This window comes from Stomoxys calcitrans, chromosome 3 (genome assembly GCF_963082655.1).
Source record: "Stomoxys calcitrans chromosome 3, idStoCalc2.1, whole genome shotgun sequence".
NCBI lineage: Eukaryota > Metazoa > Arthropoda > Insecta > Diptera > Muscidae > Stomoxys > Stomoxys calcitrans.
In genome coordinates, this window is record NC_081554.1 from 149,593,137 (window position 1) to 149,607,799 (window position 14,663).

Consider the following 14,663-nt stretch of genomic DNA (forward strand, 5'->3'; position numbering starts at 1 on the left):
GGCTCAGATCGGTCCAGATTTGGATATAGCTGCCATATATATCGATCCTCCGATTTATGGTGTAAGGCCCATAAAACCCACATTCATTATCCGATTTTGGTTAAATTTTGACATATTTCTTCAATTTGGTCCAGATCGCTTCAGATTTAGATATAGCTGCCATATAGACCGATTTCTTGACTTATGGTTTTGGGCCCATAAAATGCTCATTTATTGTCCGATGTCGCCGAAATTTGGGACAGTGAGTTAAGTTAAGCCCCTTGACATACTTCTGCAATATCGCACAGATCGGTCCAGATTTGGATATAGCTGCCATATAGACCGATATCTAGGTTTAAGGTTTTGGGGCCGTAAAAAAAGCATTTATAGTCCGATTTCGCCGAAATTTGGGACAGTGCTTTGTGTTAGGCTCTTCGACATGTTTATGCAACTTGGCCCAAATCGTTTCAGATTTGTATATAGCTGCCATGTAGACCAATATCTCGATTTGAAGTCTTGGCCCCATAAAAGGCGCATCTTTAATCCGATTTCACTGAAATTTGACACAGCGAATTATGTTCGGCTATTCGACATCCGTGTCGTATATACAATAGTTCAGGTCGGTATGAGGTATATGAGTATAAGGTATGAAATTTTCACCGAATTTTGATGAAAGGTGGTTTACATATATACCAGAGGTAGTGGGTATCCAAAGTTCGGCCCGGCCGAACTTAACGCCTTTTTACTTGTTTTTTTTTTTTTAATTTTGTGATACATAAATTCAAAATTTAGGGAATTCTGCAGAAAAAACTCTTTGGGGGTTTCTAAATTCATTAATTTGTTTGAAGTTATAGTGGTTGAAAATTTTTTCGTAAAAAATTTTTATCATAACAGTATTGCAACCCTGCATTGCACGGACCTAAATCATGCTTTCTTATTAAACATAAATAATTACAAAAAAAATATGACCACTTTCTTTAAGTGTTTTGTTTTTTAAGAGAATGTCTCATGTATTTGAGAGCTATATCTAAACATGTACCGAATTCTACCAAATTTACCGGTAATGTTGGAATTTCCTTGTGCAAATTTTTTTGAGAATCCGTTAACAAATGATGATATTATTGCTATATTACTCCAATTCGGACAAACATACATATGGGAGCTATATCCAAATCTAAACCGATTTTAATAGGCTTCTTCTCTGGACCAAAAAAATTCCTTTGCTAAATTTGAGGACGATCAGATGAAAATTGCGACCTTTACTTTGTACACAAATTAGCATGGACGGATGGACAGACAGACCGACATAGCTTCATCGAATCGGAAAGTGATTTTGAGTCGATCCACATACTTATCAATGAGTCTGTTTCTCTTCCTTCTATTTAGGTTTAAGAAACAAATGCGCTATGTTAAAATAACCTGTACCGCTGTAGTGGTGTGTAGGGTATAGTAACCACCACATATATAATATTTCAAATAATGAATTTAGTATACTGCCTATTCAACGTAAGATGTTATAGTGATCCTTTTCATCTTTCATTTTGTTCTTGTTGTCAGTCGCATCTTTTGCTGAAAACAATTCAAGTACCATCTCAAACATGGTCAATAAAAGTCACCTCTGTTTTCTTTATGAGGAGGCACACCACTTTCACCTGTAAAGAGAAACGAGTTTCCAATTTGGAACCCAGTTATGATGGTTGGAGCATCAATAAATCTCCATTGGCTGTTAACTATGGGACACCTTTTTTCACACCTCTTTGGGTTGTTTGTTGTTGTTGTTTTCTTAATTTTGTTTTTATTTCTCATGCTTGTTATGTATTTGATTTGATAATACCAGAAAGACAGACAGAGTGACCGCCTGGCATGTGCCTATGTTGAATAATAATCAATGGTAATAAATAAACTTTTTTTTGTGGAATATTTTGTTTTGACTTTGTAAATTGTGTCATCCAGATGACAACTTACTTAAGATTGGTTTTCAATTTAAATTTAAGTCTAGACTTATAGAGGTCACCCAACATCCAGCCTTAGTGTTTATGCTTCCACTGAGCTAAGCATAATACAATAGGAGAAAGCATTTTTTTTTTTTAAGTAATTCATATTTATTCAATAAAAGTGTTTACAATAGTAGAAAATGTGCCCCAGCGCCTTAAAGACATAATTGGGGCGAGTTGGCAAGTCTAGTACCATTGAAATAAAACGCACAATTTAAATGCAAAGAAGGAAAAAAAAATTTTTTGTATAAAAGAAATTTGATTACATAAGAAGCATTCTCACATTATTCAATAAATATGCTTTTAGCTCTGTTTTAAACTTTGAAATTCTTAAGATGTTTTTTAGTTGTTGAGGGAGGTGGTTAAACTCAGAACATCCACTATGTTCAATTCTCTGTTTTGTCAATTCAAGACGGCATCGTGCAACTTCCAAATTTGAGCTGTTTCTTGTATTAAAAGTTGATTGATTTCTATGAAATATAATTGATGGAGCCACGAGGTTTCGTACTGATTTAAACATAAATATAAGCATCTGCATTTTATATAGTCCATGTATTGGCAATATACCTTTAGCAAAGTCTTCATACAAGGAAATCGTTGAATAAGTCCGTGGTAGATTATAAACATTTCTCAATGCCTTGTTCTGTATTCGCTGCAATGACTTTAGTTGACCACTCTTTTTGTAACCGTACATTATTGACATGTAGTTAAGGTGACTGTGAATCAATGAGTTGTAAATCAAAAAATTTGTCTTTATATCAAACTTGTTTTTGTATTTATATAAAATTCCAATTGCAGGTGCTACTTTAGATTTGATGTTTTGTATATGCAGATCCCACGACAGATTACTTTGCAAGTGTATACCCAGGTACTTTACTGACCGTGATTCATATAAAAGACTGTTTCCAATTCTTATGTGAAAATTATCATCAATTGTGCAGTGCGGTCGAAAACGTATGATTTTTGTTTTATTAGAATTCAAAACAAGTCTGTTAATTCGACAAAATTCTGCTATAATTGCTGCATCATGTTCCATTTGTGATTTTAGAATTACCTCATGGTGATAGGGATACAAGAGCAGGATATCATCGGCATATAAAAAAAGTTTGCCGTATAGTTTTAGTTTAGGTATATCATTCATATATATAGTAAATAACAAAGGTCCCAATACACTACCCTGGGGTACTCCATGTTGAACAAAACAAGTATCACTTTTAACTCCATTGATTTCTACATACTGTCTTCTATTTCTAATGTAGCTCTCCAATAGCTGCAAAGAACCATTTTGAAACCCATAAAAAGGAAGTTTAGCTAGCAAAATGTCGTGATCAATTAAATCAAATGCCTTCGACAAGTCGTAGAAAATTGCTCCAACACCACCAAATTTGTCATCCAAACCCTTACATATAAAGTTCACAACATTTACGACTGCATCTTGTGTTCCACTTCCATTCTTAAAACCGAATTGATTTGCGTATAACTGTTGAGATTCAGTTAAATATCCATAGATTCTGGTATGCATAAGTTTTTCAAGAATTTTGTCAATACACGATAGCAAAGCAATCGGTCTGAATTCATTAATCGTTTGAGAGCAAGATTTTTTTGGTATAGGTACTACTTTTGAAACCTTAAGAACTTCAGGGAATATGGATGTATTAACCATGGTATTGAAAATTTTGCATATGTGTTCACTTGCTGTATCTTTGCATCGTTTAATTGCTTTGATCGAAATATTGTCATGACCTGGACTTTTATCACTCTGTAAATTGTTAATGATATCCAAAACTTCATCATTGTTGGTGTAATCGAACGAAAAAGTAGAATTGCACTGCGTAAGCGTACACAGTTTGTTACAACTATCATCTTGGAGACGACTTATTTGTCGCTTCAACAAAATTGGAACACTCAGAAAGTAGTTATTAAACATGTCACATTTAGTCTTTTCATCAGTTATTAGTTGGTCATTTGTGTCTCTAAGCATACATTGTGCTTTCTCTTTTCTTCCCAAACATTCATTCAAGAACTTCCATGTTTTTTGAGTATTTGCATTTAATGCTTCAATGTTCCCATGAATGTATTTATTCATGCATTTTCTTTCAGCTACTTTAATTATTCTACTTATATTTTTTAATAAAAAATCATTTCTGCTGTTCCGCCCGCATTTTCTTCGTTTTGCTAACAATTTTTCTTTATATCTCATTAAAGATTGCAAATTTTTGTTAATCCACGGTGTAAGCAATGATTTGGCTAAAACTCTGGTTTCTTTTACAACTGTATTCTGTTCAATTATATCAGAAAATCTATTGACAAAGGCAGCTGTATCAATTGACGGGTTCCCACAGTAATTCAAGCTATTAGCAAAACTTTCAAATTCTTGGGCAATCGATTCGATATCACTATATTTGTAACTTTTTGTAGTATAATTGTTGCATGAAAACTCACTTTGAAGCTTAGTCCAAATGATGTTGTGGTCAGATAATGAACATTCAAAGGAGTCGCTTGATAAACAACTTCCTACATTACTGTAAACATGATCCAGACATTTAGCGCTGTTTGGTCTAGTGATTAATGTGTGGCAAGGTTCGAAGTTTAAGCATGACAGGGTGGTACAAAGATCCAATGAATAGTTAGGGTCAAGTAAATCAATATTAGCATCCCCAAATAAAATCGTTGCACCATTGCATCGACTACTTAAGATATCTTCCAAGAATTGTAGGAAATGACTTGAATCACAACGCTGGGAACGATAAAATGTTGCAATTCTTAATGGTTTTCCATTTACATAAAAGTTGTCCAAAGTAATCCGTATGGCTTCTATGAAATGCTTACTCTCACACAATTCTGTTGTATATAAAATGTTTTCACGTATATAAAGGGTTGTGCCTCCATAGCCATCAAATCTGCAACAATGTACAGCGTTGTATCCAGGGATTTTATATATTTGTGTTAAATCAGATTGAAACCACGTTTCTTGAATTGCAATAACATTAGGTAGGATTGGTAATTGTGCCACTAAAGACTTGAATGCATTAAATTTTACAACTGAAGATATGCTTCTAATGTTTACAGACATGATATTAAAGAAATTTCCATTCAAACTCAAGAAGTGATCCGAAAAAGATTCAATGTTTATAAAATAATTATTGTTTGTGTTCATAATTAAGAAATATATCAAATAAAAACAATATAATTTATTAATACATATTTATAGTTGATTGGGAGATAAAAATTCGCCTTGTGCATCAGCTTCATTGTCATCTGAATCATCAACAGGAGGCGGTAGTTTCCTCAATGACCTACGAGATTGAAATGTATTTGTTGTAGCCTGTAGCAAGATTTCATCAACATCTTCCTTTCTCTGTATGAGCTTTGGCCGTGTAATAGAACTTTTCTTCACGTAAATTCTGTTACCGTTTGTATAAACAAAATTGTATCCAACAGTTTTTAGTGTTTTCGCATAATTGAATAACTCCATCGATTCTTTACTCAAAAAATCATTAATATAGACATTTTTGGTATTATCATTATCTTTTAGTTTGGATTTTGCTTCCATTAGCTTATTTTTAGAAGTTTTTGAGCTAAATTTAACAACTAACGACTGGTGTGGATTTGTTGTGTTTCTTTTTTTTAGGAAATATGCTTCTTCAATGTTAGCTTCATTCATTGAAACACCGACGGCTTCTGATAGTTTTAAAACAGCGTTCACAGCAGTTACTCCTTCATCAGTTTTTATACCATTTACAATACAGTCGTTTTTTAACTCGTTGATCGTTTAGCATTTTAACGGAGTCTTTCAATGTTTTTATTTCGTTTTTCAACTTAAAATTTTCTTTTTCAACGTTATCAATTTTTTTCTTATTAGCACTTATGCCATTCATTAAATCATCGAACTTAGATGATAAAAAATTCATAGATTCAGTCAGCTGATCAAGCTTGTTGAGTTTCGCTTCCATTCTCAGCAGTTGCTCTGTAACTGTAGCACTGTTAACACCATCATTTACATTGCATTTATGGCATACATAGTCCTCCTCTTCATTATGAAGCAAATGTTCGTATTGTTTCTTATCGAGTTTAGTACACATTGCATGATATGTTTTTGCACATTTATCACACTCTATGCATTCTTCCTTTTCGTCATTTGCCTCTAGTTTGCATTGAGCACAAAACACTTTTTTGGTTTTCATAGTTTTGCGTCCAGTTCCAGGCATATTCGATAATTCCCGTGTAGTGTTTCTCTTGTTGTTTATTTTTTTGTGTGTTTGCTTTGTTTAACGTTCGTTTCAACGCTGTATTTTGATAAATAAAAAATCACTACTTCACACGGTTTGGTTTTTGACGTCTTCACACACAGGGTTGCCAACTCTCTTTCTATTGTTAAAAGATTGTTTTAAATATTACCTCACATTTTAATGGTCATTCACACTTTGGTTTTTAGTTGACAGAAATCGGAAATCATCAACAAAAAATGTTTGTGTTAAAAAAAACTTACACAAATTAGATTAGTGTATATGGGAACTAATTGAGTTGGCGTATGAATGAAGCTATAGGGACTTTATAGATATAAAAGGGAACAACTATTTATGAATATGTATGTGGACGTTGTTTGGTATGGGAAGTCCAGATCACGTACCAAATAAAATCTCAATAGGAAAACAAATTGTTGCTTCTAAAGGCTTAAATATCGACCTACCATGTCGAAGGCTCGCTTTATATAGGATATGTATATATGTACATTTATGTAACTATTATATAACTATTATATTTTATACCCACAACCATAGGATGGGGGTATACTAATCTATTCATTATCGTGTGTAGCACCTCGATATATTGATCTGCGACCACATAAAGTATGTGTATTCTGGATCATCCGTCCGTCTTTTGAAATCACGATAGCGGTTGAACGCGTAATGCTAGCCTCTTGAAATTTCGCACAGATTCTTCTTATTGATGTAGGTCGTAAGGATTGCAAACGGGTCATATCGGTTCTGATTTGGATATAGCCCCCATAAAAACCTATCCCCGGATTTGATTTCTTGAGCCCCTAAAATATTAAATTTGTATCCGATTTGGCAAAAATTTGGAACAACGAATTGTGTTATATCTTTCAACGTACATGCCGGATTTGTCTTCTTGAATCCTTAGTAGTCTAAATTTTCAAAAAAAAATGCCCAAAAACCTTTCTTTTGACTTACAACATCATTGACAAGTTTTATCCAAATCGATCAATGTGGTGATATGGGCTCCCTAAGTAACGATGTCCCGATATGATATTTTGAGACCAAAACAAGTCAAAAGGCATTAAGTTCGGCCAGCCCGAACTTTGGATACCCACCACCTTGGGTATATATGTAAACCCCCTTTCGTCACAATCCGGTGAAAATTGGATAAATTATGCACTCAAATTCGGCACGGACTTTGGGTGGTCTAATAAATATAAGCCACTGCTCAATTTTGTAGTACAAAATATTGGTCTTTTTGGCAGCTATATCCAAATAGGTCGAAAAGCCTAACATAAGGCACTGCGTCAAATTTCAACGAAATCGGATAATAAATTCGCTTTTAATAGGGCCAAGACTTTAAATCTAGAAATCGTTCTATGTGGCACCTATAACCAAATCTGGACCAAATTAAAAAAGTATATAGTAATCATTCTATTTTATTATAACTCCACTACCATATCCGTAGTTATATCTTAATAGGGGCTGGTCTTGATCATATTTTATTCAGGTCCCGAGAACTCATACACAAGAAACATTTTCAGGCAATAAATCAGCTTTTTATCTGATTTTGGTCAGATAACGGGTGGCTTAAAACAACTCACTCATTCAAATTTTAAAGAAACATTTTCAGGCAATAATGGCTTAAAACAACTCACTAATACAAATTTTAAAGAAATTGGGTAATAAATAAAGCTTTTATGGGTTCCAGACCCTTTAACGGCAGATCGGTATCTATGGCGGCTATACCCATATAAAGTCCGATCTGACTCATATCTGGGTCTGATGTCGAGAGGCTTAAAATGACTCAATATTTCAAATTTCAACGAAATCGGGTAATAATTGCAGTTTTTATGGGTTCCAGACCCTTAAACGGCATACGATCTTTATGACAGTTATATCTAAATATAGTTTTATCTGAAACATATTTGGGGCGGATTTTGGGAGGCTTAAAACAACTCACTGTTTCAAATTTCTGCGAAATCGGGTAATAAATAAAGGATTAAGTGGCTTCAGACCCTTTATCGGCAGATCGGTCTATATGGCAGCTACATCTAAATATAGTCAGATCTGGGCTCAGATGTCGGGAGGCTTAAGCTACTCACTGGTTTTAATTTCAGCAAAATTGGATGAAAAATAAAGCATTTAAGAACATTAGACCCTTTATCGGCAAATCGGTCTTTATAGCAGCTATATCTAAATATAGTCCGATCTGAACCATATTTGAGCCAGATGTCGGGAGACCTAAAGCTACTCACTGATTCAAATTTCAGTGAAATCAAATAAAAAATAAAGCATTTATGGGCATTGGACCATTTACCGGCAGATCGGTCTATATATTGTAGTAGCTATATCCAAATATGGTCCGACTTGGCCCGTTCAAAAACTTAACAAGGCGTATCTGTGCCAAATTTCAGCCCAATATCTCAATTTTTGAAGGCTGTAGAGTGATTTCAACATACGGACGGACAGACACACGGACATCGTTACATCTTCTTAGAATTTTACGACGATCCGAAATATATATACCTTGTAGGGTCGGAAATTGATATTTCGATGTGTTGCAAACGGAATGACTTAATAAATATCCTAATCCTATAGTTGTGAGTATAATAATTCAAATACAAACTCGGTTAATAAGAGTACTTTTTTTTGCGGAATCCATGGTGGCGGGTACCCAAGATTCGGCCCTGCTTAACTTAGCACGCTTTTAGTTGGCTATAGCAGGACATTTATTACATTTGCCGAACTGTGAATAGTTTACCATGCGAACGGAATCTTCTGCGCTCCTTCTAAAATCTCTAACAACAAGTTTCGAGACGTCTGTCACCATTTGATCTTTCTATCGCAAATTTGGTCGTCCCGTTTTGCAATAACCAAAGTGATCACCAAGAGACTTGTTCGCTGGATATTCCTCATTCATTCTGAAAATATGACCTAGCCAACTCAACCGTTTAACTATGCGTCGTCATACAGTTCGTGGTCCATACGACACCGATATGCTCCACCAATCCAATTTGGATCATACATTTTACGAAGAATCTTTTTCTCAATCAAGCACTGCCTCATCTGATTTCACAAGTGCCCTTGCCTCAGAACCATATAACAACACTGGTAGTATCAGTGTCTTGTATAGTGTAATCTTCGTCTGTCGAGAGCTGGCTTTGCTTCTCAGCTGCTTGTTTAATCCGAAGCCTTGTTTCTAAACTGCTTTCTTTATACAAAGTAGCATCTGTTTGCCAGTATTATTATTCGCTTTATCTCAAATCTGACGTCATTCGTTTCGATTACGGCGCTGCCAAGGTAGATAAAGTTGCTGACTATCTCAAAGATGTGGTTCCCAACTTTCTCCATTTTCTTTATCTGCTCAGTTGTACAAGGCGTTTTGGGAATTAAAACCATCCATTTCGTCTTATCTCTATTTACTGCCAGACCAATTTTCACTGACTCTCTTTCGATTCTTTCAAAGGGTGCAGTTACTACTTCCGTTGACCGACCTATGATGTCATTGTTGTCGGGATAGGCGAGTAACATGTGTTCTCTTGTCATTATTGTGCCACATCTATTCACATCTGCACCTCGTAAAATCTTCTCCAGCAGGATATTAAAAAGATCACACGATAGGCTGTCTCCTTGTCTGACACCTCGGTTAGTTTTAAATGGTTCCGAGAGATACCTCTTTCGATTCTTTCAAAGGGTGCAGTTACTACTTCCGTTGAGCGACCTATGATGTCATTGTTGTCGGCTAGGCGAGTAACATGTGTTCTCTTGTCATAATTGTGCCACATCTATTCACATCTGCACCTCGTAAAATCTTCTCCAGCAGGATATTAAAAAGATCACACGATAGGCTGTCTCCTTGTCTGAAACCTCGGTTAGTTTTAAATGGTTCCGAGAGATACCTTTGAACGTAAAGGGGTATAAAAAGCGGCTTTGTAGTCAACAAATGGTAGGTGTTGATTAATCCTTCTCAGGTTTTTCTAGGATTTGGCACAGTGTGAATATCTGGACTAGGTTAGATTTAATAGATCTAAAGCCGCATTGATAGGACCCAATTATCCCGTTGAATTTCGGTTTTAATCTTTCACACAGTACGCTCCAGAGTATGGTGGGAGACACATTCCATCTTGTCTCCTTTCTTGTGTACGGAACATTGTATGCTGATGCATACGCCTTATCAACATGTCGCCTCCGGTTTTGAATAGTTCGGTTCCGTCGGCTCCTGCTGCCTTGTTGCTTTTTAGTCGGGTCACTGCTACTTGGAACTCATTCTCATTGATCTATAGGAGGTAAACATTCTATACCATTATCGGGGGTTGGGGTATTGTATATTCATGGCCACCATTGTATCAGCAGCTGGGAAAAGTATGTTTTCCATATCCTCAAAATGCTATCAGTGTCAGTTACCAGATTTCCTTCTTTGTCACTGCAGGAGGGTGTGCCTGCACCAAAGCCATCGGTTTGATATTTAATTCTTTGGTAGAATTTACGGACTTCATTCTGACTCCAGTACATCTCACTTCGCTCACACTCACGTCTTTTCATTTCCTTTTTCATTCTGCGGAATAGACGTTTCTCCTCTCTCCTTTTCTCCCTATACCTCTCCTTCATCTGGCGCGTTGCTACTGATTGCAGGGTTGCTATATATGCTACATTCTTGGATTCAGTAGCATCTCGGCTTCCGGTTCCCAAGTACGGATTTCGGGACATTTTCCATGGAGTTGGCAATGGTTTGCCACTGCGCCATTATATCATTGGAACAAGGAGTGCTTTCGTCAAGCAGTTGGGTCAGGCGTGTGGAGTATGCCGTTGCCATCTGCCATGTTTGCAGCTTATCAATGTCCGGCCTCCCTGCAGTGTCAAATCGTACTTTCCTCGCCATGTTCAAATGGGTCCGATTTTAATATATTGTGTGTGCAGCGGTCATATTCTCTCTCTAGGCGCTTTTGGAAAATATCCTTGGTCTGCTCGTCCTCGTATTCTCCATCGGGGCATTGGCACAAATAAACCTGCTGTTGAAGAATTTGGCTTAAATTCGGATTGTGGCTAGCTATAGTATTTTTCGTCACCGTGTGGTGTTATAGTGACGCCATTCCCAGTCCATCGCACTTCCTTTAAAGCGGTAATAACAGCTTTATACTTCTCAAATACATCCGCCAACACGTATACTGCACCTTATCTATAGATAGTGCAGACATTCCAGGTGCAGATACGCAAATCATGTTTACATTTGTCTAAGTGGGGCGTCAACGTTAGGGGTGTCCGTTTTTACTATTCCTTTGTTTCTCATAGCGATTCTCATAGTTTTCTGGGTCGGGTTACTGGCCCAGCGCCCCAACCGCATGAGTTATCTGGGATCGCATATGTATCTCTCGATGTCGAGAGCCACTTGCTTCATAATCCGACTCTCCCCTCCATATGCCCCTAACCTGGAAACAGACGCAGATGTTAGCCATTGGTTATTTGAATGCGCCAATAACTCGCCTTGTCAATTCGAGTATCATTGGCACTCAGTATTTAAGCAGAATCAGTCTCACGTGACTCCTCACTCAGACTTTCCTCTACAAATCGCTAACTGCCTGCTGCCGCATTTGCAGCTACTCCGCATAAATACAAAGCTTTCCACTATCTGAAACCTATGGACACGCTGGGTAGCTTTCAGCTAAGCTTATCGTGGTAACGATGAACACCACACATGGTTTCAACAGACGGACGGAGGAAAGGAAATTAATAGATCGACATAGAATGACAAGACCATCATGAATATATACACCGCATCAATATTTCGAGGTGTTAAGAACGGAATGACTAGATAGATAAGCATACCCCTATCCGAAGGTAGTGGGTATAAAAGTTATCATAGTATTTTGGATGCCGTGACCTTAACTGACCTTAAATTGTTGGAAACCTTTTCAGATTTAGTATGATGGACTAAGGCTTTTACCTCCCTATGATTGATCATATCATATTCTATCATAATCATGTGCAATTTCTCATCTCGGGAGATACGTTTCTGCAGTAAACGTCAGTGTAGGTGAATATGCTTTCTATTAAATCACACCTAATCTGGGGAAATTGGCCACCATTAAACATAATGGAATTTCATATACACAAGAAAAATAATTTGGAGCTATGCTGAGGAATTTTCCCTAGAAAAACCCCAATTTTAACCTTTTTCACCATCAAAATCACCGTACCCTAAATGAGTAAATTGTTTCCCCCATAACGAAAAAATCACCTGTTTGGGAAAATTTCCCCCAATCCAACAACATTGGCCGGGATAACTATATTTAAATGTACCTAAAGTATGTACCGTTCGTTTGTCGAAAGTTTTTGAACGGGTAAAGATAGCAACTGAAATACATCTAATTGATGTAGGTCGGTTAGAGTGTAAATGGGTCAAATCGGTTAATGCGTAGGTAAGGCTCCTACATTATTCCCCGTTTATCGGTCTCAAACCTAAAAAGAGATAGACTCTAATCCGATGTATTGAAATTGTGTACATTGACTTCCAACAGCCTTATCATGTATGGTGTGACTCAGTGTTCGATTATAAACCGAAAGTCCTTTTATGAATGGAAATCGTGTCTGCCAATGGTTGATTTTCCAGGCCATGGTGCCGTTAATCTATCAGGTCCTGCAGCGATATTATATTTAACCCGCTGCCATTTAGACCTCATTCTGGCTAGGTGTCCTCAAGTATTTGTAGAAAAGAAAAGGAATCCGCTTGGAAATTACGACAGTGAATCGCTTTTGAACATTTTCAATTAAATGACGTGCAATAAATCAAAAGCTTAAAAGGTTTTTATGATTTCAAAATCTATGATTAGTTACAACTTTTTGTGTGCTAGTCGCCATACAAATTTTCTTAACTTTTCTTTTAATTGACCAAATATTATCATTTCTTTCAGATTGCCAGTCCTGCTTGCACCGAATTGGAAGTTGTCGTTATGGATTGGTTAGCAAAATTTCTTAAACTACCTGAAGAATTTTTGCACTCACATGAGGGTCCTGGTGGCGGCATCATTCAAGGTTCTGCCTCCGAGTCTATTCTTGTAGCCCTAATGGCTGCCCGTGAACAAGCTGTTAAACACTGGAAGCAGAAACATCCAGAGATGAGCGAAAGTGATATAAGAGGCAAACTAGTGTCCTATTCCAGCGATCAAAGTAACAGCTGTGTTGAAAAAGCTGGAGTTTTGGGAGCAGTAACCATGCGTTTATTGCCTGCTAACGATGAGTTTATATTGACCGGAGAAATATTGGAGAAAGCTGTGCTGAAAGATTTGGAACAGGGCCTAATACCCCTCATATGTATTGCTACCTTAGGAACCACGGGTACCTGTGCATATGATGACATTCCCTCGTTGGGAGCGGTTTGCCAGAAATACAATATTTGGCTACATGTTGATGCAGCGTATGCTGGCTCCGCTTTCGCCCTAGAAGAATTTTCACATCTTAGAAATGGTTTGGAGCTGGTAGAGTCTTTGAATTTCAATATGCATAAATTCTTAATGGTGAATTTTGACTGTGCTGGCATGTGGCTCAAGGATGCCAACAAAGTGGTGGACAGCTTCAATGTGGATCCCATTTATCTCAAACACAAATACGAAGGACAAAACAAAATGCCCGACTTCAGACATTGGCAAATACCATTGGGACGACGCTTCCGAGCCCTTAAAGTGTGGGTAACATTTCGCACCATAGGCGCCGAAGGGCTCCGGGCTTATATACGCAAACATATAGATTTGGCGAAGCGTTTTGAAAATTTTGTGCTTTCTGATTCCCGGTTTGAAATGGTGGCCAACCGCAGCTTAGGTTTGGTATGCTTTCGCCCAAAGGGAGACAATCTAAGGACCACAGAACTCTTGAATCAACTCACCGAAAGAAAGCAAATCTATTTGATACAAGCAAAACGTGGCAACCTACACTTTTTACGCTTCTGCATATGTGGCATGGACCCCCAGGAGGAGGATGTCGATTTTGCCTGGAAGGAGATTCAAAGTCAATTGGATGTCGTTTTGAAAACGGAGTTCTTAAATGCGGTCAAAAACGACGTAGACATCATAAGCCAAAAATTCTCCAAGGATGTGTATATAAATGGAACGGCTCCAATATCAGAGAAGTCTAAGTAGATCTATATATTGTGGTTTAGGTAAACTTTCTAGTAGTTATCATTATAATTTATTGAATATATAAATATACCCATAAAGCTTTGTTATACTAAAAGTAGTATTTTTTTATTTATTGTCATCGTTATGGAGTCTTTGCTCAATTGTAACAGTTATTAGAAAAATTATTTACATAGGTAGGTTTAAACTGGTATCAGTATGCTTCAAGAAATTGCATTCTAAAATATGCCATCCATACTAGCATATTTTTTTTATACCCTCCACCATAGGATGGGGGTATACTAATTTCGTCATTCTGTTTATAACTACTCGAACGATTCGTCTGAGCCCCCTTAAAGTAT

At 36.9% G+C, this 14,663-nt stretch overlaps 1 protein-coding gene across 2 annotated transcripts in view; it reads left to right on the forward strand.

Annotated features, from left to right (window-relative positions):
• Positions 1 to 14,419, forward strand: part of LOC106085354 (3,4-dihydroxyphenylacetaldehyde synthase 2) — a 33,756-nt gene extending 19,337 nt beyond the window's left edge. For both annotated transcript variants that reach the window (XM_013249568.2, XM_013249567.2), the window contains exon 3: positions 13,105 to 14,419. In XM_013249568.2, the coding sequence (XP_013105022.2) occupies positions 13,105 to 14,325 (1,221 nt within the window). In that variant the 3' untranslated portion in view covers positions 14,326 to 14,419. The remainder of the gene's footprint in view (positions 1 to 13,104) is intronic.
• The last annotated feature ends 244 nt before the right edge of the window (positions 14,420 to 14,663 follow it).